The following is a 23,154-nucleotide window of genomic DNA, read 5'->3' as shown; positions in this document are numbered from 1 at the left end:
TGCTTCAGGCGGCAGGGGACGTGTGGCTTTGCACAATGACATCTCCCACAGAGTGGGCTCTAGAGGTGACTCCTCCATCACCAGTTTAGTCCCCTTCCCATGCTGACAGGGGCCTGGATATATCACCCCCTCCTGCCCTGAGGGCCCTGAGCCCTGTGCCTGCCCTCTGGGGCTTACACCGGGCACCTGTGGGCCATCTCAGCCTGAGCATCTGTGACCTCTAGGGTTCTGGGAGCACCAAACCTCATGTTTCTGGACTGGGTGCCTGGGGTCTTGGCTTTGAAGGCGAGGTGCTGGTGGCTGCAGAAGCTGCCCCAGTCCCTCAGGATGCTGCTCACACCGCAGCACCTCCCGATGCCCCTCCATCCACGATGACAGTGAGTGCGGGGTTCTCCCTACCCACGCTGCTCCCGCTCCGAGTTCGGTGGTGCAGGCTGCCGACCCTGCCTGATGGTCCCAGGAGGGTCAGGGCTGGGAGGGAGCTGGGCAAAAGCTTCCCCTCAAAACAAGATCCCTACCTGGCCGCTGCCCGCGTCGGTCTGCCCAGGGCTGAGGGGCTGGTCCCAGCTCCGCGGGGGCTCGCTCGGCTGCGGCGGGGTGGCCCCCGTGTCCTCCCAGCCCAGCGGTTGGGCTGCCCAGCTGCTGGCCGGGCTCACGCCACCCAGCTGCGCCCACAGCCCTCCGTCAGGCTGTCGAGAAACGGAGGCTCATTACATGGGCAATAACCTTGTTACATGGCAGGGCAATAACCTCGTTACATGGCAGGGCAATAACCAGCACGGCAGTCTCCTACCCCCAGCCGTGGCCAAACCCTGAAGGTGAGGGGCTGCTGTGATTGCGTTTGGTTTGCCTGCACTGGGCTCTGCCACTGCACCCAGAGGGATATCAGTGCCAGCAGATGCTCTGGCTGCAGCTCTTTAACCTCATAAGGAGGTGGGCAAAGAAAAAGAAACCAGGCCGAGAACGTTTTCCCTGATGACGTTCCTGATGGAGTTAAGTCCCTCTGCAATTTTATTTGCAGCCATGGCCAGCAAGCAATTGGGAGCAGGGTGTGCTGCAATAATTCATTGCTCTTTAAAGCTTCTAAGCCTGCTGGCTACAGCCAGGGGAGCCCATGACACCTTTGCATTAAAAAGGATGCTGGAGACATACATACATTGACTAGTCCCCCCCTTAATCTCCCAGCCAGGCCTGGCTTATTTATCTTCATTCCTCCCTCTTAGGGCACAGCTGGGTTTATGTTCTTCAGTCAGTGCTGTGACCTGGCGCTCTTGGTGTGTGTCAAACCAGCATTAGCCATGCAGGCTTGTGCCATGCAAGCAGAGAGGCTGGCACTGCCCTCCTGGCCCCACAGCCCTGCCCCACGTGCCAAAGGCAGCCATGCCCTGCAGAGCTGCAGGTCCTACCAGCGCTCCGGGGAAGCTCTGTAGAGCAGGGCTTACTGGGCACGCCGGCACATCCTTGCGATGCATGGATATAAGGGGGTAAGCATTAGTTATCACTGGTCATCTTCAGACCTGGGGGTGGTGGCAGTGCTTGGGATATGAGCCACAGCCCCTTGGTGTACCCAGATGGATGGGCATCAAGTGATAATGGGTACATGTGGGCAACTCCATGCCTGGCTGCCCAAGAGTCCACCCCACCACAGCATCTGCACGGTGTGGTGGGCATTGGGGGTGTGCTGGGGCCCCACAGCAGACAGGGAACAGGGTGCTGAGGCTGTGGTGCAGGCACATCACCACTTCTCCACACTGCCATGGTCCAGCACAGGGGCTGGGGGTCCTGGGGCAGCACTGGGAGAGCTGGAGCCCAGCAACACCGGTGTCCCCATAGGGCTATCCCTGGGGCCACGGTGAATTTAACCCACCCAGTCCTCTCCTGGCAAAGTGACTTGAGGTGGCACCTGAACCATCAGGAGCTGTTTGGTAATAGGGTGCAATAGGGCCCCTACTAAGAGAGTGTTCCCTGTTTTCCTGTATTCTCCCTGCACGGAGAAGCCATAACCCCTCACTGCACCCACCTGCAGGTAGTGATAGGCCAAGTCTTGATGGCAGGACTTGGATTTCAGCAAGGCTTTGTCGATCGTGGCCGAGGCCTTCTGGCACATTTCCCGGGCATGGCTGAGCGTCAGCGTGGACCAGGAGCCCCTCTTAATGTAGTTGGAGTCATTGTTGATGGGGATATTGGTGCATGGGGTGACCTTGAGGTCGTTATTGCTCTTGGAGGATTTCAACATGTGCTCGCTGATGGTGTTGTAAGCGTGCATGAAGTACTTGGGCTGGCTGTGGTCCGGCTGCCTGCCCAGCGTCATGAGGCCCATTGGGTTGCGGTAGCTGCAGGTATCGTTGTCTAAGTTGTCATCTGAGCTCCACCAGCCTGATATGTTGGATCTGGTCCTGCGCTTGGGCTCGGAGGTCTTCGCCCGGTCTTTGCTCTTGCTCCTCCGGTTTTGCTTGGCGTCATCCGTCCCCTTCTTGCCGTTCACGTTGCCTTTGGTGGGGCCCTCCAGAGACTGGGACTTGGCAAAGAGCTTCTGGACCGAGTGGACGAGGTGCCGGATGCGCCCAGGGCTCTCGCTCCGGTGCTTTGCATCGCTCCTCTGAAACTGGAGGGTGCTGAAGCCGTCTCTGTGGATGGGCAGCTGCTTCTCAAACTGGTCCAGGAGGTTCGCAGGCAAGCGGTTGATTTTAGTGGCTTGGGCATGGCTTGGAAAAGGGTTGTCATCTGGGACCTCGAAGTGGGAGTTGTAATGGATGCGCGGGAATGTGCTGCTGTTGGAGATCTGGTTGTTGAGTGGAAGGAGACAGTCGCCGTGGAGGGTGTTTTGGGCTGGGAATCGGGGGTCCATGGTGAAGGAGTCGGTGGGGCTGAGGAGATAGGGGTTCCTGTCCTGGGGGGCATAAAGAGAGTCTTGAGGGGAGTCCAGGTTATCAGAAAGGTGGCGGCTTCTGTTATCTCCTAAGCCCTTCATGGTCCCAGTGTTTCCCAGACCATTGCTCAGGGTTGGTGTGGCAGAGCCCTTGCAGGAGCTGGCCCTGCTCTCCTGCAGACTCCCCTGCACCTGAAGGAAGAGGACAGACACTCAGAGCCTGCTGAGAACCCCTTTGGCAGCCTCTCTGCAGTGGGGCTTCCTTGCCAGGGCTGGTCCAGCTCTGAAAACAACTGCCACCAAGGTTAAGGGATGGAAGCAGGACGGGAGGGAGATGAGATGGCAGAAAGGGAGGAGAAGGGACGTGAGACATGGTGCTGGAGAGAACAGGGTACAGGAGAAGAGGAGGGGAAGGGTTCATTCTTTCTAGCTGCAGTTTAAGCACTTGGGTGTCTCAGTGCTCAACCACAGCCTGCTTAAACAACGCTGCTGCTATTTGTCTGGTCTCTGCACATGTTTATTTAATAGAATCCCTTCCCCAGGCAGTGTAACACAGGCTAACAGGGGCACTGCCAGCAAATCACTGCTCCCGTCCCATTTGTTCAGGAGGCTGGAGGAAAACCTGCCGTCAAACCCTGCACACGGGCCTTGCCTGAGCCAGGGGAAGGCTGGAGCCAAGCATCCCTTCTTCTTGCATTCTGCTTTGTGGTTCTTGGGTCTTGGAAGGGGCTGGCAGCCCTGTTCTCTGTGTCGCATGCAGCTGTGCTAATCTGATATGATGTCAAACGTCTCCTCTCCAACAAACACCACGGTTTATGGCGTGTTTTACCCCAGAGGAAATGGTTTCAGTAGCTGCAATGAGAGCAGAGGTGTTTCTGAACACTTGGAGCCTGACCTCAGAAGCTGGTTGCTGCTCAGTTGATCTTTCCTGCCTCGCTGCATCGCTCCTGGGCAGCCGGATACAGAGGGTCCCCTCAGGGCAAGGGAGCTCCTCACTGAAGCCTTCCCCAGTGCACCTACCTTGTCCTGCTTGGCTCAAAAGGATCCTCGTCTGCACTGGGTTATACAGGGGGAAAAGACAAACTCTTTGGGGCTGCTTGAATGAAATCAATGAACAGAACACATGATGAGCTGTCAATCACTGAGTTGATTTTCCATGCTTAAGACCTAAATAAACTGATTCTTATCCCTTTTAGTTTTTAGTTTAGTTTCTTAGTTCCTTTTTTAGCTTGAGTGTTGTTTAATGGCAACTCGCAAACACTGAAGCATCCTACAGGTGTAAAAGTCTGGGGGCTGAGATCCTAGGCTACTTGTATAAAATCCTGCTTGCTCAAAATCCAGGGACCCAAACCATGGACAGGAAGGTGAACAGCTGCTCCTTGGGAAGATAAGGGGCTGCTCTGGGGGCTGCAGTGACAGAGGTGTGTGCATTTTCCAACCCCAGGATGATCCAATATTCCCCAAATGCACCTAGAAGGGAAAATAGTGACTGAACCTCAGAGCCTCCCGGGAGCTTGAGAGAAAGCAAGCCCCGATTTGCTTTTTCCTAGGGAACAAGGAGGAGAATGGTGTCCTAAGAGCAACAGAGCTCCTGGGTTCTCCCTGTCAAGCCACAGATTTAACTCTGGTTTTCCCCTAGGAGCTCATCCTCCTTCATGCAGTCTGGTCAGCAAAAGCAGCGAGGACCAAACTGGTGCAGGGAGCAGTCAGCAATCAGTGGAGAACGATAGGACTTGACAGGCTTCTTTTCCTTCCTCGCGCAGGGAAAAGCACATTAATAATGAAAAGCAGCTGGGGCTTTAAATGGTTGTTTGGAGGCACAAAGGAAAAAGAGAAGTGCCATGCATTCCATCGCTTAAAAAGTCTCCATCCAACTCTTACTCCCAGCAAAGCTTTGGTCTTTCTAAAGCAGTGGTTTGAAGACAGCGAGCGCAGACAGAGGCTCCTCCTGCTCCTCGTCCTTCAAACCCTGCTCCGGGGGTCCCACCTTTCCTCAAACAACCCTGGGGAAGCTGTATGGCCCCATGGAGTGGGTCTTCTTAGGATCCCATGTGTTTTGGGGATGAGGACATGGCGTTATCCTGGCCTGAGCTCAGGGATAACAGTAAACCTGCTTCTCCTGCCAAAACACCCAATGCAACACTAGCCTTGACCAGGGTCTGGCTGCTTATGGTACTGCTGGGTGCCATCCTTTTCCCCTTGTGCTCTTCAGCAGCTTGGGGCATTAGCCTCTCTGGAGTCCCTTGCCCATGGGACAGCACCCATGTGAGCTGGTGGAGCAGCAGTGGGTGCTGGCCGCAGAAGTGCTCATGGGTGTGCCAGGCAGCCCTGTACTACACTGTGTAAGCTGGCATCAGCACAGTGGTTAAAGGGAGGTGACAAAAAGCCCCAGGAGAAAGGAAACCCTCTGGACACAAGAGAAGGATGGGGTGTAGAAGGACAGGCTCCAGAATGGGCCATTCATCTGGTCCTTACATTCCATCTAGCCACAGACAGGCAACGTCAGCCCTGCTTGACTTGGAGGTGAAGCCCAAATCCTCCTGAATACCTCCCTGCTCTGCCCAGGCTCAGCTCTGCTCACTGTGGCCTCTCTCCCCTTTCCTTCCATGTCCCAGCTCCAGGCTCCCTGCAAGGTCCTTCACTCAGGCTTGTGCACTTGAGGCCACCCCAGCTCTGATGGATGCTGTGCTTCTCCCATCACGTTACGCTGCAGGAGTCACACAGTCCCCAAGGAGACAACACAGCACTGATTTGATTATAATGGGATGTCTCTGGATATTGATAGTAAATACGTCTTTTCCTACAAAGGGCAATCAATATTTGAAGCTAAAGTCTCCCAGGCACTCCTGAAAGAGACTTCAGCCCCGTGACTGCTTTGCCATAGAGCAGATTAGCATCACTGCTTCTGTGTTCACTGGGCTCCAGGATGAAGTGAAACTGCCTTAGGACCCAAAATAAATAGGGAAATGAAATGAAATGAAATAACAGGAATGAAAATAAATGCAAAGCAAGGAAAGCCTGGCTTGCAAGGGAAGAGTGGGGCTGGGGGCTGGACTGGCTCAGGACAGCTCAAGAAGCAGAGGGTCAGGGAGGAGTGGCTGAGGGGCTGTGGGGACAAGCAGGGAGGGAGGAAAAGCGAAGGGAGCTCTCCTGGCTCCTGGTGCCCACCACACACTGTTTGCTGCATCCCCTGGGAGCTGGTTGCCCTTTAAGATGGATTAAACTGTTTTCATTACATTTTGATTACTCTCTGCAATCCTTGGCACTTCCCTAAGACGTGGGGTCAGGGAAGGGAAAAACCCAACAAGCCTCTTCCCCACCATCTCTTTAATTTGGAAGGATGAAAAGCTGGAAATTCAATCTCCCAAATCCATGATCCTGCAGCTCTCACACCGGGAAGGGAGGTCTCCCAGGGACCCACTGCATCCCTCAGCCCCAAACTGGGCACCAGGGCAGGGAGGTGGGTGACTCCCACTGGCATGGGCAGCAGGAGAAGACCCCGGTTAGCAGATGGTCATAACAGGGCCTGGAGAGGATGCAGAGGAAGGGGCTGGGTTTGCTGCATTGCCCTGTCACCTTCCTTCCCCTCAGCTTGTTCTTTTTCAGGGTTGCCCTTCCTCTTCCCAATGGCTTTGCTGATGCTGAGGTCTCTGTGAGTGACCTGACCTGATTTACGGCAGTTTTGTGTGTCCCAAACCACTCTGAACCCCATCTGGAGCTGTCTTCTTCTGGAGCTGCCCATGTGCAGACTCAGACCTGCTGCACTCAATTCCCTTACAGCACCACCTCCTGCAAAACACATCTGCAGCTCCAGACACTGAGCAGGGCATGAAGCCTCCAGTGCAGGAGATGATAGCCTTGCCTGAAGAACTTCCTGCCCAGCAGGGCTCCTCTCCACCCCTGGCTGAGCGCTGCTGATGCTTCCCTCCTGGAGGACCCCCAGATGCTGTGTTCATCTGCTGTGAGTGGGAGATGGGGCCAGCCCCGAGGGCTGCTGGAGCTGGTGGGAGATGGTTCTTTCCACTTCAGGGAGACTGAATCACGTCTTCATTGTGAGCTGAAAAACCCTGTTGTTGTAACAGATACTTCAATGACTGCAAATATTTGCTTTTCGGTCTCTTTTTTAACAGCAGAGAGATTAGGCTGGCCTGAACTGCGGGCAGAGGAGGAGGCAACTGAAAGGAAGTGGATGGAGGAGACAGCTGCAATGCAGTGTAGATAGGAACAAAGCATGGTTTCCAAGCTATCTGTCCTATCCTCACTGTCACGTGCCTGCCCAGCTTATGGCTGCCCATCCAACCCAGCCAGACAGGGCTCGGTGAGTCCTTGAAATTACGGTACTTGAAGAGCTCTTCTTTCTTCCCCAGATCACAGCCAAAAGCATCGTTCCTCCCTTCCCTTGCTTCCCTCTCCTCCCTGCCTCCCCCTCACAGCTTATCCATAGCTTTCCTGCTATTCCCACCAGCAGAGCTTTCCAACACCTTCTAAGTTTGTTCCCTGTGGAAACACCAAAGCTGCTGCCCCCACGCTGCATGCCAGCCCAGGGGCTGCATCCTTGCTCTGAACCTTCCTCCTCCCGAGAGAGCTCTGTTTTCTCATCCTAACCTCTGTCACGTCCCATCTAAAGAGCAGAATACACCACAAAATCACTGCTCCTGTGCAAAACACCAGGCACCAGACACACAGCCAGACCTTCACCCAGGCTTCTTGGCTGGCCTTTACATAATAAACACTTGTTTAGGTTGGAAAGCATCTCTTGAGATCATAACTTGGCCTGAACAGGATGGCTTGGGGAGGGATGTGTACGGCTCAGCAGAGGCAGGTAGAATCATCAGGGGAAGCAGCAGCCTGTGAAATGGGAGTGCTCAGGGCACAAGTCCTTCAGGAGGAAGAAACCCCTGTCCTGGTGATGCTTGCATGCACCCTTTGGTGTCAACTAGTCCTGCCCTCTGCTCATCCGCTCCTCCAGAGCTCCACAGAGCATGATCTCCCACGTAAACCTCGGCCCAGCCATCCAAGCTGGCTGCAAACACATGGGTGGCTTTTATATATAGAAACCTAGCAGCACGCTAATAACTAGCTAGATAAGGAATAAATGATTCGCAACCTGCAGAAGAAAAATGACTCCCCGCGCCCTGCCGCAAGAGGCTTTAAAGATTGTATACTGTGGTGTAGGTGACGTTGGTCCTGCCTACACGCATGAATTCAAATGTTCCCTGAATTAGCAGGAACACTTCATGTGGCATTCAGCGAGGGGGGCCGCCGGCTCCCAGGGTGTTGCATTAATGATGATTCACAGTTCAGAATCTAATCGCAGAGGATAAAAATAGCCAGCTTCTACTTAGAACAATTCATTATACAACAGAGCTTGCTCCAGCCTCCTTCTGCTGCTCGCTTTGCCCCGGGAAGGTTCCCACTGCTGACAGGAAGCTTTGTCCCAAGGGTGGTGGGTACCAGGCAATGCTGCCCACCCTGGGCTGCTGAGAGGAGCCTAAGCCAGGATCTCCTGAGGAGCACCCATGGGGTTTATGTGGACTTCCCATAACGTGGCTGTGATGCTGTCATCAGCATCATACCCACATTACATGGATGTATCCACACACATGGAGGTATGACAGCATCACACCCACCCTTTGCCCCTCACTTTGTCTCTGCACAACAGTGGAGGGAGACAGTGGTTTCAGCAAGTCATGGGTCTCATCTACCTGCAGCACCTCCTTAGGAGGTGGGTGAGTTGCTTTACCAGGGCCCGTACGCCCATTGCCTGAAGGTGTCCCACTGGGCTCACCCAGCTCATCTACAAGTCCAACTTCCAAGCAGTTAATGCTGCATGAAGCAAACCCCAGCATGGGCTACATTAGCACAGGAGCTTAAGAGAGTGTGCAGCACTGATTTCTGAATGCTACTGAGTCCCATGTCACCGGTGGAATGATCTCCTCACATCTCACTTCATGTGTAAATAAGTGCTTTGTGCCTTTTTAATGTGGAATCCCAAGGTCTTGTGAGAGCTGAATAGTGCCCCACAGCCCTGGGACTCTCAATAGTCTCCTGCTTGTTCTTCAGGCAAAGGGATATCTTTGCTGGGACTGCCAGCAAAGATGAGGAGGGGCAGGATCTGACTGGGGCCATCCCAAAACAGAGGATGATAATTTTTCTTCCTTATATGGTCTAGATACTATTCCTTCTTTCTTTCTTTCTCTCCTTCCTCCTTTCTTTCTTTCTTTGGTAGCAGCACAACCAAATGCTGTGAAAAAATGGCTGCAGTATGACAAAGATCTTTGGCTGCAGGTGTTGACTAAGCTGGAGGAGCAGATGAACTCTTTAGAGAGGCAGAGACCTTATTTTCATGCAAATGTCACTGGTAATATAATCATCTCTCAGGTGAACAAAACCCCAGAAACTTTACAACCTATTTGTCCCTAAATAGAAGTTTCTCAAAGTTCTCCAGAAGATGGGATCTGCTCTGAAGAAGGAAATGCAAAGCATTAAGTAGGTCAAAGGAGGCAAATGAAGGCAAGACAAATAAGGGAGAGTTTCCAGGAGAGTTGATGAGATGGAGTGGAAGGACCAGTGAGCAAAGGTCACTGTTTTGGTACTCACCTGCAGTCTCTGCTCCCTTACAAAGCACTTACGGTACATGCTGGTGACAATATGATGCATGTTCCAGCTTGTCTGGAAGAGCAGCTAATGAGGCCATTTGGGACCCAAACTGATTTGTTCTGGTCTGTGCTGTTCAATAGGCCTGGAGGGGTGTGTGTGTGTCTGCAAGGACCTCCATGGAGCAAGCAGATGATGAAAAGCACTTAACATGACTGCTCTTCCTTGCTTATGCTGTGACTCCTTGGGATGGAGGTTGTCCACACTTGCACTGACAACTTTTGACTCAGAAGGCGGCAGGCCACTCTGCTTGGCCTTCTGTGCTATCACCCTGCCCCACACCGCCAGCCAGGTCATAGAATCATCACAGAATCCCAGACTGGTTTGTGTTGGAAGGGACCTTAAAGCTCATCCAGTTCCAACCCACGGCCAGGGACACCTTCCACTAGAGCAGGTTGCTCCAAGCCCCATCCAACCTGGCCTTGAACACTGCCAGGGATGGGGCAGACACAGCTTCTCTGGGCAACCTCATGACCCTCACAGTGAAGAACTAATCTCAATCTCCCCTCTGTCAGGTTAAAGCCATTCCCCTTGTCCTGTCACTGCCTGCCCTTGTAAAAAGTCCCTGTAAAAAGACAGGATCCTCCTGTCTCACTGTGTACCAGAGCAAACAACAGCCCCAGGACCAGCAGGACATGGACTAAACAGATGATGGGGAGGTGAGGACAACTGGGAGGGCAGGGACAGGCTCCTTGCCCTGGGTGTTTGTGGCACAGCAGCAGCGGGGTGCTCCAAAAGGGGATGTCTGCAGCACCACCAGATCTCTGCAGCTTTGCAAGGACGTTGCTTTGCTCCAGGGCAGATGTTCCTATTGCCTAAACACCCAGAGGAAGCTAGGTGGAGCCTGTGATTGGGATGCAGGATGGAGAAGCTCTCCCGCAGTGGATTTGCTCAGCGCCTGAGACAAAGGGGTTGCCCTTTGCCTGAGGGTCCTGGGGCAAGGGGAAGCAGGAGGGGAATAACCAGGAGCTCCCTCTGCCATTCTCTTCCCAGAGAACAGACTGAGGCTCGTCTGCAGCCTCCTGTGTGTTCCAAGCTGCGGGAGCACTTCCTTTGTCTCGAAGTAGGTCAGCGCGGAGGCGTGACGTTACTATAGCAATCGGAATTAGATTTCATAACTTTATTTTAGTGATGGGCGCCTTGCAGGATTCACTACAGGATGGAGGCAGGGTTGTCATTGAAACACCCTCTCCAGCTCCCCTTGCTCCCTCCTGCTCTGCTGCCCCTCGTACCACAAGCACACAGATCTGTCTGTCCACCCTGTACCCCCCTTGGCTCCCAAAGCCATCCCCGAGCCATACTGTACCTCTCACAGCTTGCTGGGCTTGGGGTCTAGGCCAGGTTCAGCATCCTGTGCACCTTGTGTCCCTCCAGAGCTGTCCCTCATGAAGACCTGCCAGGCAGAGAGAAAGAGGAAAACGTCCTCAGGTCACAAAAAGCACAGTGATGTCTTCCTGCCGAATGTCCCAGGCCATAACTGTGATGCTGCAAAGACGTAACAGCTCTGACTGACACCCAGGTTGTCTTCAGTAAGTCCTAGCAAAGGCACAAGGCGAATGCGAGAAAGCATCCTATGTGCAGAGGTGAGGCAATACCCGTCGGAAGGGCGAGAGATGCATCAAAGGGTCCCAGGTATCTCCATGCTGCACGTGGGCTGAAAGGACAGACTGCAAACCACCTGGGTGAAAAGCAGAGCATGCAAAATGCCCGGGCTCCTCTCTCGGGGGCACAGGACTGCCAAATTGCTCTTTGACTTTCCTGCCCTTGTTTCTTTGTCATGGAATAATCCCTCAAGAAGCCCCTTTGCTGTCCCTTCATTTCTTGGCTGTGCCAGGAGCTGACTGTCCTGAGCAGGGCTGATTCCGTAACCCTCTGTGCCTCATCTTCTGGGCTGATCACTTTGCTCTGAGCCATGGCAGAGCAGTCTGGTAAGGCAGGAGGGACAATCCTGGGGCCAAACCCCCTGACTGGGGTGGCAGATGGCAGCCAGGTACCTTTGGTGTGTCCTAGCTATTCACCTGCCAAAACCTGCCTCTTGCTCTCACCTACCAGCGCTGCTCATTAAACCTGAGCAGCTCACACTGTACATCTCTTCCATCTGGTCACTAGGTGCTACTGTATCGCAGCTAAAGCGCTGTGCTTCCTTCTTCATTGTCATTCACCATCAGCTGCACTGCAAACAACTGACAAAAATGTTCCCTTACGAAAAGCAAAGTAAATAAATACGGGGGGGGGGGGAACCAGCCCCCGGTGTTTCTTGGTGTCCTCAGAAATCTGTGCATTGCAGCAGAGATCACAGCCTGAATTATTTATTATATCATTATTTATTTATTTATTCTAGAATTATTTATTTATATTATTATTACAATCAGTGAGACTAAATATTATTTGGGGTTTACATCAATTAATTCCCATGGTAGGCATGTTTGCTCTTCTGCATTGAGAAGAGGCAGGCACGATGCTGGGACAATCTGGGGAGCTCAGCTTTTCGCTGCTGAGAAGCAAGGGATGGGAATGACACATCCCTTGCTCAGAAATGTGGTAAGACAAGGTATGACGAGTCTGCGTGCTGCAGAAGGGCCACACAGTGGTAATTGCATTGATACCACCCAACCTTTTCACAGCTCTCTCCACATAAAAAGTGAATTCCACCTACTAGTCAGTTGAGTTAGGTTTGAGCCAGTAATCCGGAGCCTGCAATAGCCATTATCACAGCCAGTATCCATGGCTAGTGGTACCTACAGCCATCTGCAGCATCAGCATCCATCTGCCAGCAGCAAAGCCACTGCTCTTCTGCTCTAATGCCACTGGTATTGCCATGAAGGGTAACACTGTGTATTAGAGCTGCTCATGTCCACCATGAAAGTCATGAGCATCTGTTATCAGTGCTGCCAGCATCCCTCCTGGGTGCACAAGTATTCACCACTAGTGCCCAACGCCCTGTATCACACCCAGTACCAACTTGTGCTGGAAGTACCTGTTCAGTGCTACCGTCACCCATCATGTCTATGTCTGTCACCAGCCATCTCAGGGTATTCCTGAGATCCTCTAGGAATGGTGCTGATATTGGTATCCCTTGGCATAGGGTGACTCTGACGGATGGGAGGAGCAGTGCCTGGGCTCCAGGCCTCCACCCACCCAACAGGTTCCTCTAAATAGAAGCTGCCACTGAAGCTTGAGAGGAAGGAATATTTTTGCCTGTAATACTGCTCTCGTCTTTGCGTGCTACTGTTGCACCGAGAAAGCTGTGCTATAATTACCTTTAATTAATATCAGCATCAATGCCCCAAGGAAATGCAAATGAACGATTGTGCCACCAGCACAATGACATTAAGCTAACTCCCAGCGATCCACCTCCATCATCCCCCTCTTTCTCCTGCTCTCAGGAGCAGCTTGCTTTACATCACGGCTGCTCTGTGGAGCGGGTGGGATTGAAGACAACATAGAGTCATGGAATCAACCAGGATGGAAAAGACCCTTAAGATCATCAAGTCCAACCATTCCCCAGCGCTGCCAAGGCCACCATTACACCACGTCACCGAGGGCTTCATCTACACGCTTTGAAGGACACACAGCACTATGAGAGGTGGTGTAACCCCAGGGAAGTGGATTGCAGACCAAGGGGAGTGGTGGGGAGCAGGGGGCAAGCAGGGGTCCCTGAGGCAATGAAGGCACAGGATGCTCTGAAGAGCACAGCCAGGCGTGCAGGCTGCCAGTGATGGCAAGCACTGTTGAATGCAATGCTCCCCTCCTCCTGCTATCATCCCCAACTTGAGTTCCTTCTAATACTTTGCCTTACAGACTCTAAGTTCAGATAGTCATTACAAACTTCTGGCCTGCTTTCCTTTATGCAATAGGCCATAGCATCCTTCTGTGCAAATCCTGCAACAGAAATGAAGACAACAAATATGTGTGTGCTCCTGTACCTCTAATCTCATGACCATTTCTCTGGATAAAACAAACACATTTAGGTCTTGTGGGTCTCCCAGAAAGAATGAGATTTTGTATGAAGGATGCTTGGGGCCTGATACGAGTTATCACTGCCTCACATTCAAGGAAGGCAGAGATGCTGTGGAGAGCACAGATGGGATGTGGCTGTTAGGAAGAGGAGAGATTTGTAGCCAGCATCATGATTCTGAAGGAGGCATGAATGGAAAAATGTGCGTGAAAGCACCAGAGGAAACAACCAGGCAAAGGTGGGAGGAGTGGCAAAGTCCTGCTGAACTGTGAGGAACGTGTTCGTCTCTCTGAGAGGAGCTGGCAGAGGCACACTGACGCTGCAAAGGTCCCCACGCAGATGATTTGTCAGCAGAAGAGTTCTGTTTGGGTCACAGGAGGAGGGAAACAAGGTTACGGCACACTGCATGTGCCGTTCCCCTTCCTGCTCTCCCAACAGGAAGGTACCCTGGACACACAGACAATGCACATTAATCTTGCCTGTGATTTATGATTTAAGCAAGAGGGTGAGGCAAAAGATCCGCCCATGGTGACCGCTGACTACCAGAGGGTGTAAAAGACTGATCCCAATCCCACATCATAGTCAAAAGGAACCTCAGAGACATAGAGGGGACCTGACAGCAGCTCTGAGGTTCTCATTGGCAGGATGGGGGACACAGCTGGATGGAGCAGAACTGAGCCGCTCTGCTGCATGCAGTCAGATAACCGTGCCCACAGTGGTACCCAGCAGAGAAGAGGGATGCTCTTACTGAGGGAACCCACTGACGAGCTGGGTGTCACGTTCCTTCCCCAGGACCCAGATACACTGGGCATGCACAAGCCTGTGATCACTGAGGAGGGATTCACTAATCCACACTAATGATGGACCTCAGAGACTCCTGGGCATGCGGAGGGTGATGGTGAGGCTCTGGTGGGGAGAAGGTGGCTCCTGTGGCAGTGCCTGGCTGGCAGCATGGGAGTTCAGCAGCCCATGAGATGCTGTTCAGGATGGACACCTTCCTCTGAGGGCATGGGGGGCAAGGAGGGTGTGGGACAGGATAGGAAACAATGAAGGAGAAGGGCAAGCAGAAGGGACGGAGGAGCCTTCATTAACGTGACATCATGATGTTGAGAATAAAATCGGTCCAGCCAGCAAGGGACCCAAAGAGAAGAAATGCTTTAATTGCCTTCACACTGATGCCAGGAAGCCTGGATAATGCACTCTGCTCACATATGGACAGGAATTCGACCTAGTTGTGCTCCCAAAATCTGGTGAGGAATGTTGCATAATTGGAGTGTTAAAATGAGCAAATGTTAAAATCAACGCCTTGAGGGAGGAACGAGGGCGCGAAGAGGGACATTGAGTGTCACGGCCCAGAAGGTCAGCTTTTGAGTCATATCCACCTGTAAGGCTTACAGATCTGTGTCCTGGCAGAGGAAGTAGAAGAGGAGAATGTATGGGGTCTTCCACAACCCACCAGCTCATCCCGCTGAGCCTGCCAAGCATCTGTGACATGCATGGGAAAGAGGTTGCCTTGTTATGAGGAACTTAACTGGAGAGACTTGTGCTGAGGGCTGTGTGCTGAAACACGGCTGCAAAGAGGAGCCTTGGAGCCATGTCCTCTGCTGCCCAGCCTGCAGCTCTGCAATGTCTGTTCTCTCTGCTTTCCTCACCCAGGGAATACTGAGGAGCCTGCTCTTGGCTGGGGTCCTGCTGCAAAGTGCCTGTGTCCTGACCACGGGGCTCCATGGGAGGAAAGCCTACTCTTACGCAGCAGAGAAGACCTGAACAACCTGCCCATGCTCCTTGCTCTCCCTCCCTGGCACTGCTCGTCTGCTCAGGCTAACAGGAGATGGAGAGCAGCATCTCTCTGGGACTGGACACAACCTGATCCAGCAAAAATTCCCTAAAGCAGGTCTGCCACACAACCAATCCTATAAGGAAGCCTTGTGCTTGTGCAGCTCCCGCTGGGAAACCCTTACCCTTGTCTCTGGCACCACACTGTGCTACTGAGTGCTCTGGCCAAGCTTCTGGCCTGACCTCTGGGATAACCTGCATTGCCTAACTGGGTGCCCCTGAGGCAGGAACACTTGGACCTTCCCAGGGCAGGCTCCTGCTCCGTGCTTCTTGCCTGATGTGGCCGCTGGCTGCACCTTTGCAAGGGATGGGAAAGAAGAAGCACACGGAGAAGCCGTCTGTGACAAACCCAAGTAAGAGCAGGCCATGTTGGTGTTAGATGAGAATCGACCTCCCTGCCTGTGGTGGATCAATGTGCTGCTGCTCCTTGGGATGTGCCGGGCGGGTGGCCGTGGGTCGGTGCTGGATGAGAGGTTGTGCTTCACACGCCCGCACTGCTGAGCAGAGGTGTCCTCTCTGTGGTATGGAGGATGCTGTCGCTCTGATGGCAAGAAGAGCTCTGCAGGTGCCTGCCTTTAACAAGATGAGTAATTCCCTTTTAGTCCTTTAATCAGTCACTTGTAATTAGTGTGCCAATTGGTTTTTCCTTAGCAAACTGCTCTTCCAAGAAGGGTGTTTGTTGCATCTGCTGGGCTGGGAAAGCTGTTCCCAGAAGGGGCTGTGTCTTAGATCTTCAGCAGGAACCTTCTCCTATGGAGGCTGTAGGACTGAGCTCCTCTGCAGAGCATGGCATAGGTCCTGCTCATCCATGGCCCATACCCAGCACAGAAGCCACTTGCTGCTCTCAGACTTTCGGGTGGCTGTAGAATAGGTGGGCACCCCAAGCCAGGACTGTTTTCAGGCTCCAGTAGTGTTTAGCTACAACTGGCTGCTGCCTTGCTGAGCCTGTGCATCTTCTCACACCTTGGAATCGAAGATGTGCTCTTCATCAATGGCTCCTGCCTGGCTTTGCATTTCACCTCCCAGGCTGCCTGAGCTGGGCAGCACAGCTTTCACCCTGCTCTGAGCAGCACGCAGGGGGAATGGAGAACCTCACAAGCCCAAGGAGGGATTACATGCATGCTGCCAGGATGGAGGCATTCCTGGAGGTGCCCCATGCTGGTGGTATCCTGGACACTGCGTTTTCCAAAGGTCCCAAAGACTGGCTTTCCCCTCTTGCAGGCAGAGATGTTCTTCTCATTCACATCTCTTTTAACCTTGTTTTTTTTCCTCTTTTGAAACTTCCTTAGCTTTGTGCTTCTGGTACCTCTTGGCAGCGAGCTCCACAGTGAATTTGTCTTGTGGAAAAAGGATTCCACCTGGATCACTCCATGTGATTCTTTGCCCTCGTGTTAGGGAGAAGAGTAACCAAAGCAACCGTTCCCTGTTTCCCATGAGCCCCTCTTTATTCCAGGGACAGGGCAGCAGCCAGAAGGAGAGAAAACTGCTCTGTACAAGAGTGCTGCCCCCAGCTCCTCCATGATCCTGCCCAGGGGGTGTTTTGGGATCAGTGTGGCCATTTTGGGGGGTAAATAATAAAAATAATAAAATACCTGTTTGGGTTGGTTTGGGTTTTTTCAACTGTTCAATCTTCCTCCTGTAAAATACTGCTCTTTCTTTAAAATACATCAAAGCAGGTTTTTCAGATTAAAAGCAGGGAAGTTTTTGCTGAGCAGGCACCCAAACAGAAACAGAGGCTTCAAAACTCCCCCTCTTGTTCACCTGAGGTTTTGAGACCCCACTCACGAGATGCCCAGAAGATCACACCTGACACGTGTGGTGTCCTCAGCTGCAGGGCTTGGACACTCCATGCTTCAAGAGCAGGTATTTCCACAGCGCTTTGGGCTGTGGCCTTGATGGCCGCAGGTCATTCAGCCCCAGGTTCAATGCAAATATCCAGGTGCTCCTTCCCTACCTCATCTCCATGCCATTGACATCCCAAGACCATCCCACATCTGTATTCAGCATCCAGCTATTGGGGCAGCTGCTGCCAGCCCCGAACCAGACGTCTTGCTTTCGTTTTCATTTGAATAACGAAGATGTGCAAAGCTCAGCCTATGCTTCCTTTGGGTGGGCTTTTCCCTCTCCCCATGGAGGACAACTTGCCTTGCTCTCTTCCCCTATGGAATGATGGGAAGCTCCATCTCTCCCAAGGGGCCCCAGCCACTTTCCTTTTCCTGGCCCTGGGTGGGATGTCCAGGCTGGCCCAGCTTCCCGTGAGTCACCAGCAAATCTCAGCTTCCTTCTGCAGGGCCCTGGAACCAGAGCCCTAATTACAGGGCAAGACTAGCGGAAACAAGCTTATTATTTACAAGGCTAATGAAAATTAATCATGCCTCCCCCTCCCTTTCTTGCAGGAACAGTCATCTTAAAGAAAGCAGCTTATAAAGGCATTATGGACGACTGCTGTGCTGGTTTTGGGCACTCACCAGGGGACTGTGTGTGGGCTGGGGGCTTTGTTTGGAGGGCACCTGAAACTCGAGGGTTAAAAGCACCTATAAGGGAAGTGCTGCTTGTTCTTCCCCCTCCCTTTGCGGGGCTCCCCTCTGCTCCCGGCCAAGGCTGCTGGCTGAGACAGGGAGCAGATGGAGCCCATAACCCCAGTGCTAAGCCAGACAGGCTGTAAAGCCCATCGGAGCTTTTCCAGGCAGCTGCTGCTTCCCCCCAAGCCTGGACCCCTCTGGCATCACCTGCTTGGAAACGGAGCAGTGTGGGGTTCAGGGACTCACAGCCCAGCAGAGCCCAGGTAGCTCCATGCAGGCAAGCAGGTCTCAGGAGTGCTCCAGCCTGCTGTGTAACGCAGGGATAGAAAGTACGACAGTGTGCAGCGCCAGATGGAGGAGAATATGTCAAGGAGTAGTTCACATAGCTCAGGTGTGGAAAAAAAAGGGCATCCTGTACCAACTGGAGGCACTGGTTCTGGAGTGAGGGCTGCTGGCCTCTTCTGCAGCAAAAAGAAGTGCAAAACCCATCACTCAATCAAACCACCACGGAGGCACAGGGTAGGGAAGCTCAGGCATGGAGGCAGGGAGGGACCTCCAGTCATTTGGACTGTGCCCAGTGCCAGCTCCTGGATCAGGACCTGGGATGGAGGGAGATGGCAACCAGAGCCAGGCTGAAGAGATGCTTCCTGCCTGTCTGGGCAGCCCCAAGGGAGTGCTGCCTGGAAGAGCCCACCCCATCGCTTCCAGCACATTAACCAGCGGTTGTTCGGAGGAGACAGGAAGCGAGCAGAAGGTCAATTTCCCATTCCCCAGCTGTGTCTCACCCCTTTCTAGCAGGCAGCCTGGAAATAAATCTCCATCAGTCTGGTTACCGCTTAATTAACATCGCCAGTTACAACATGTATTCCCCAGCCCAGACAAAGCCAGAGCTCATTCGCTCTTGATGTACAACAAGACAGAGCTGGGGCCGGGGCACAGCTGGTGGGGATTCTATAGCCTGAAATACCACTCCCTACTCCATCAGGGAAGCTTTGCCTCAGTTTCCCTTGTATTGCTTTGGAATGGGGAGAGCTGCTGTGATATTCCACAAAGCTGGATGCTTTCTGGGGCAGTTGGCACAGATGAGTGAATGAAATTGAGTGAAACAAATGGAGTTTGTTTCCCTTTTGCATAGTTTGGACTAAAGAAGGGAAGATGCCCTGTGGGTGAAACAGTTTCCTGCACCACCGCTCCACACAAGAAAATCTCATTCTTTCCATGAGAAAATTGTGCCCAGTTTCCCATAAGAAAGTGTGGTTTTGCCTCAGAAATGTCAAATGCCCTTCAGGCCTGAGCCATCTATGCAGGGTTCACCTCTCCTGTATCCTAAGGATGGATGTCTCCACGGAGCTGGTTGGTAGCGGCTTTGCTGTATGAGGGCTCTGTACCAGGGGTCAGTGCTGCAATCCCTGTTCCCACCCAAGCCAGAATGATCCCAGGCACGGTTCAGACCCGGTGAGCTGGTGACAACCTCCGGGCCATGGCATGCAGCTGCGTGCCCAGGCCCCACTGAGCTGAGCCCTGCTGCTTTATTCTGCTGGCCACCTTCTCTCTGCTCTTCCATTTACTCCCCGTTCGTGCTTTCTGCTCATGGACCATCTCCTCACCGTGCTTTGCAGTGAGAGGTGATGCTGTCCCCACCAGGTGACCCAGTGAAGGAAGAGCACATCGGCTCTTTGCTTTAGCCTGTGTGAAAAAAGGGAGGCGAGATGAGAGAATCCATTTCTACTCCTATCATCATCCCACTTGGCACTTATCTTCAAAGCACTGTAGAAACATTAGCTAATTAATCCTCCCAACACTCCTGGGAGGAAGAGACATATTAACATGACTTATTTTAGACGCCTGATAAACACAAAGGGAAGATGGGCCAGGAGACACCAGACAGGCAAAACGGGCAGGTCATGCCGGTTACTCCGTTCTTCCTGTTGAATGCTGCAGGGGTTGTGAGTCATGGATGTGGTGTACTCACGTGCTGGAGGGTGGACAGAAGAGGAGGAGGTGGAGGGGATACAGGGGAGAGAGAGTAAAACCAGATCTCTAGATGTATAACTAGAACGGGAGGAAGATGAGCCCTGATGTGTGCATAGACACAGACTGCTGTAAAGGTAAATGCTGCAGGGTGGGGAGCTCAGCATCTCCTTTAGAAGAGACAGGCAAAGAAGGGGACCTGTGGGAGCACAAGGGACATCCCCTAGAGCTGAGGGACATGGTGGTTGATGCTTTGCCACCAAAAGACCCTCTCTCCTCAGTCTGCTCTGCCTGACCCTCAGTTATTTGTCTCCAGTGACTTCCCTGGACAAATGCACCACCAAAGCAGATGGATGCTGGTGTTTGCTGAAGCACATCCACACTACACAGCAGTGAGCACAGGGTCTCTTTAGGCTGCTCCCTGGGAAGTACCCCTCACCCGGACCTGTCTGTCTGTTGATAAATACACCAAGCATCTTACTTCTTGCTCTGGAAGACAACTTCTGTCTGTAGTTTTTTACTGTACCCTCTGAAACATGGGGCCCAAACAGCAATGCAGCTGCTTTAGCAGTGAATTGGAGAGGCCTGGAATGTGTAGGGAGCCATCTCTCCATTCCTGTTACACATTTCAGGGGAGAGATGTAAGGAGCCCCTGGGGAACAGCAGCCCTGCTCTTGCTGCAGCACCTCCCCGCTTGTGCTGATTTGTGCTCTTGTCTGAGTTTCCAGCCTGAGCATCTCCAAGCACTGCACCATTCCTGTGTCCTTTGCCTGAACTCTGTCTTTCTTCTCTAGTGTTTACTCAGTAATGCATCAATAGAGAGCTGATGCATCTCCTTTCTTTCAGCAGCCCAAACAAGCCCAGCATCCTTGGGCTTTGCAGGTTGATTCTACTCCCTTAGGAGTGGCCTAGCTGGGATTTTGCATTAAATGCTTCCTCTGCCTTCATCCCTAAATCCATTGTGAGATTACTGCATGCCAGGATCCCACTCCCTGTGAGAGGGACTGCTCCAAGAAATGCAGATCCATCTGCAGATCCATCTGCGGATCTGTGCTGTGATTGTCACTGGGGCTGGCAGGGGACCGGGCCCTGGGCTGGGGCTGCTCCCTGTTCTCTGTATCCTTCTCCTGGGTTCCTCCAGCCAACTATTCCAGGGGATCCCCAGGGGCCTGGGATCTGCAGCGTCAAGCCAAGGTCCTGCTGTTTTCTTGAGAGTTGAGTTCAGTTGGACCAGTCCAGACACATCATGGAGAGACTTTGCCTGCTGTGCCTGAAATTAGAGCTGCTAAATTCTTAAACACAGTGGCATACGAAGGCCAAAAACAGAGATCCCAGGCTCTTCCCACTCGTCTGCCCACAGGTCTGGAAAGACACAGGCCATCTGCTTAAGATCTTACACAGAGTGCTTCTGGAGATGGCTACATCGAGTTCTGGGAGGCTCAATTCAATAACGATCGAGAAAACCTGCCACAGAGAGGCTGTGCTGTTGGGGTAGACCTGCACCCATCTCATACAAACACAGATGCACTTGGTAGAAGAATATGTGGTTTTCTGCATACAGAGACAGATTCCATTATAATGAGCTCCTGCTCCTCCAAGGGGCCCTGCACCAGCCAAGCACTAATTGGAGGCTTCAGGTCAGCTGCCACTAGCCCAGAGATACCTCCTTGCTATTGCTTCTGCTGCCTTTCCTGCGTCAGCCCCAGATCCGAGTGCCTGAGAGCTCTGCCCCCGTGGGGGCTGTGTGAATGTTCAGCTATGGAGAGGAGACCTGTGGGCATGGGACATCAATGCCCCCTCTTACCGAGCCAGCGATAGAGGCTGGCTCCTTGTCGCTCTGATTCAGAGAGGTCAGAGGATGCTGGATTTGTGGGGTAGATTGGATGGGATGCTGCAAGCCTGTGTCCGTGCAAGCTGCAGCTCTCCCTCCGGCTCTCTGTACATACCCAGCTGGCTCTGGTGTGAGACGGGGCTGCCTTTAAGGTACAAAGTTCCCCTGATTTACCTGGCCATGTCCCCACCACACTGCAGCCCTGAACCTTAGTCTGATGTTGGCTGGTCCCAGGGAGAGGAATGGCCTTAGCTCAAGAGATGCACCCACCCATTGATATGGTGTGGAGGGGATGTGTGAGAGAGGGTTTGGGGGAGGTAGGGGGGAAACACCAGAAGGCTGAGCTTTGACTACAGCAGCAGAGTGCCCCAGTTTGCATTCAACAGGTCAGGCCCTGCTAAGACAAAGAGGATGCAGGCAGGAATGCAAAGCACAGCAACTTAAAATAGGCCAGCAGTAAAAACGGAGTAGCAGGGGCAAAGCAAGTCATGGAGGTGTTCACTCTGTGACACACATGCAACTGAAAGCACAAGATGGGCCAAGGGGTGAGGGGGATGAACCCTGATGGGAGATGCCCTGGGGAGCAGCACCTGAGGAGCACCCATGTAATGGGAAAGCTGGACTGTGGCCATGGGCTTCCCTTGCCTGAGGGCAGCTGGAGAAGACCCCACTGGACCCAGGCACTGATGCCACCAGTCAGCACAATGGGTGGCTTGGCCTTGACAAAGCTGAGGGAAGGAAGAGGGGAGGATGTCCTTGGAGGAAGCTCCACCAGAGCAGTGCCTGCTCCACTGGGCAGGCTGGCCAGGATGGGGGTCTTTCTGGGAACACCAGCCAGAGCCCCGCTTGCCCCACTGCCTGAGTGAATACCAAGAGCCAGCAGCCCCATACGTGCTGCTCGCCAATCCCATGGGACAGGATGCCACCCAGCCCAGTTTCTGCTCTGGTGCCCCTGAGGCTGGATCCAGGATGCTGGATCCAGGATGCCAGCAGGACCTGTCCAGTGTCCGGCAGCAAACACAGCCCAGCCAGAGCCACACGTACCTGGGGGGTCCCCCAAGGCCTCCTGCTCTTCCCCCTCCCTATTTGCAGCCCTCCCACTCCTGCTCCCCTCAGTGGCTCGGCAGTTGCTACGGGAGGACCGTTGCCAGGAGATGAGGCTCTGGATCTGCTGGATCCCAGCGGCGGGCATCGCACCCAGCCCTGACAGCCGGTGGGAGCAGGGACAGGGCTGGTGCCAGCTCACAGGCATCAGGAGAGCACGGCAGCACTGCCCCATGCAGAACACACACCAGCAACACTGAGATGGAGATGGGAGCTCCCTGATGGAGACCATCAGGCCATGCTGGGAGTGGCTCTCATTTTCCTGCATCCCCTTCCAGATGGGACAACACTGGGCTTGTGAGAGGCCCTTGTTGGCTCCTCAGCAGGTCCTGGAGCACTGTGCATGTCTGCAGCTCCATGCTCTCGAGCTGTGGGATGCCCAGGTGGCCCCAGCCTGATGGCACTG

General features: G+C 53.2%; 1 protein-coding gene across 5 annotated transcripts in view; it reads right to left on the bottom strand.

Moving 5' to 3' along the window:
- Positions 1 to 23,154, bottom strand: part of DLGAP4 (DLG associated protein 4) — a 128,884-nt gene that overhangs the window by 49,913 nt on the left and 55,817 nt on the right. For 3 of the 5 annotated variants that reach the window (XM_062642184.1, XM_062642186.1, XM_062642185.1), the window contains exons 3-5: positions 10,833 to 10,919; positions 2,021 to 3,061; positions 519 to 689 (exon numbers count right to left, since the gene is read on the bottom strand). In XM_062642184.1, the coding sequence (XP_062498168.1) occupies positions 519 to 689; positions 2,021 to 2,971 (1,122 nt within the window). In that variant the 5' untranslated portion in view covers positions 2,972 to 3,061; positions 10,833 to 10,919. Of the gene's footprint in view, positions 1 to 518; positions 690 to 1,406; positions 1,461 to 2,020; positions 3,062 to 10,832; positions 10,920 to 23,154 lie in introns of all 5 variants that reach the window. The other 2 variants (XM_062642187.1, XM_062642188.1) reach the window with 2 other exon arrangements.

Source organism: Pezoporus occidentalis, unplaced genomic scaffold (assembly GCF_034315485.1).
Source record: "Pezoporus occidentalis ecotype Australia unplaced genomic scaffold, CSIRO_AGI_Poc_V1 ctg70, whole genome shotgun sequence".
In the NCBI taxonomy this organism is placed as follows: domain Eukaryota; kingdom Metazoa; phylum Chordata; class Aves; order Psittaciformes; family Psittacidae; genus Pezoporus; species Pezoporus occidentalis.
Note: the sequence above shows the minus strand (reverse complement) of the source record. Positions and strands in the feature narration are given on the sequence as shown.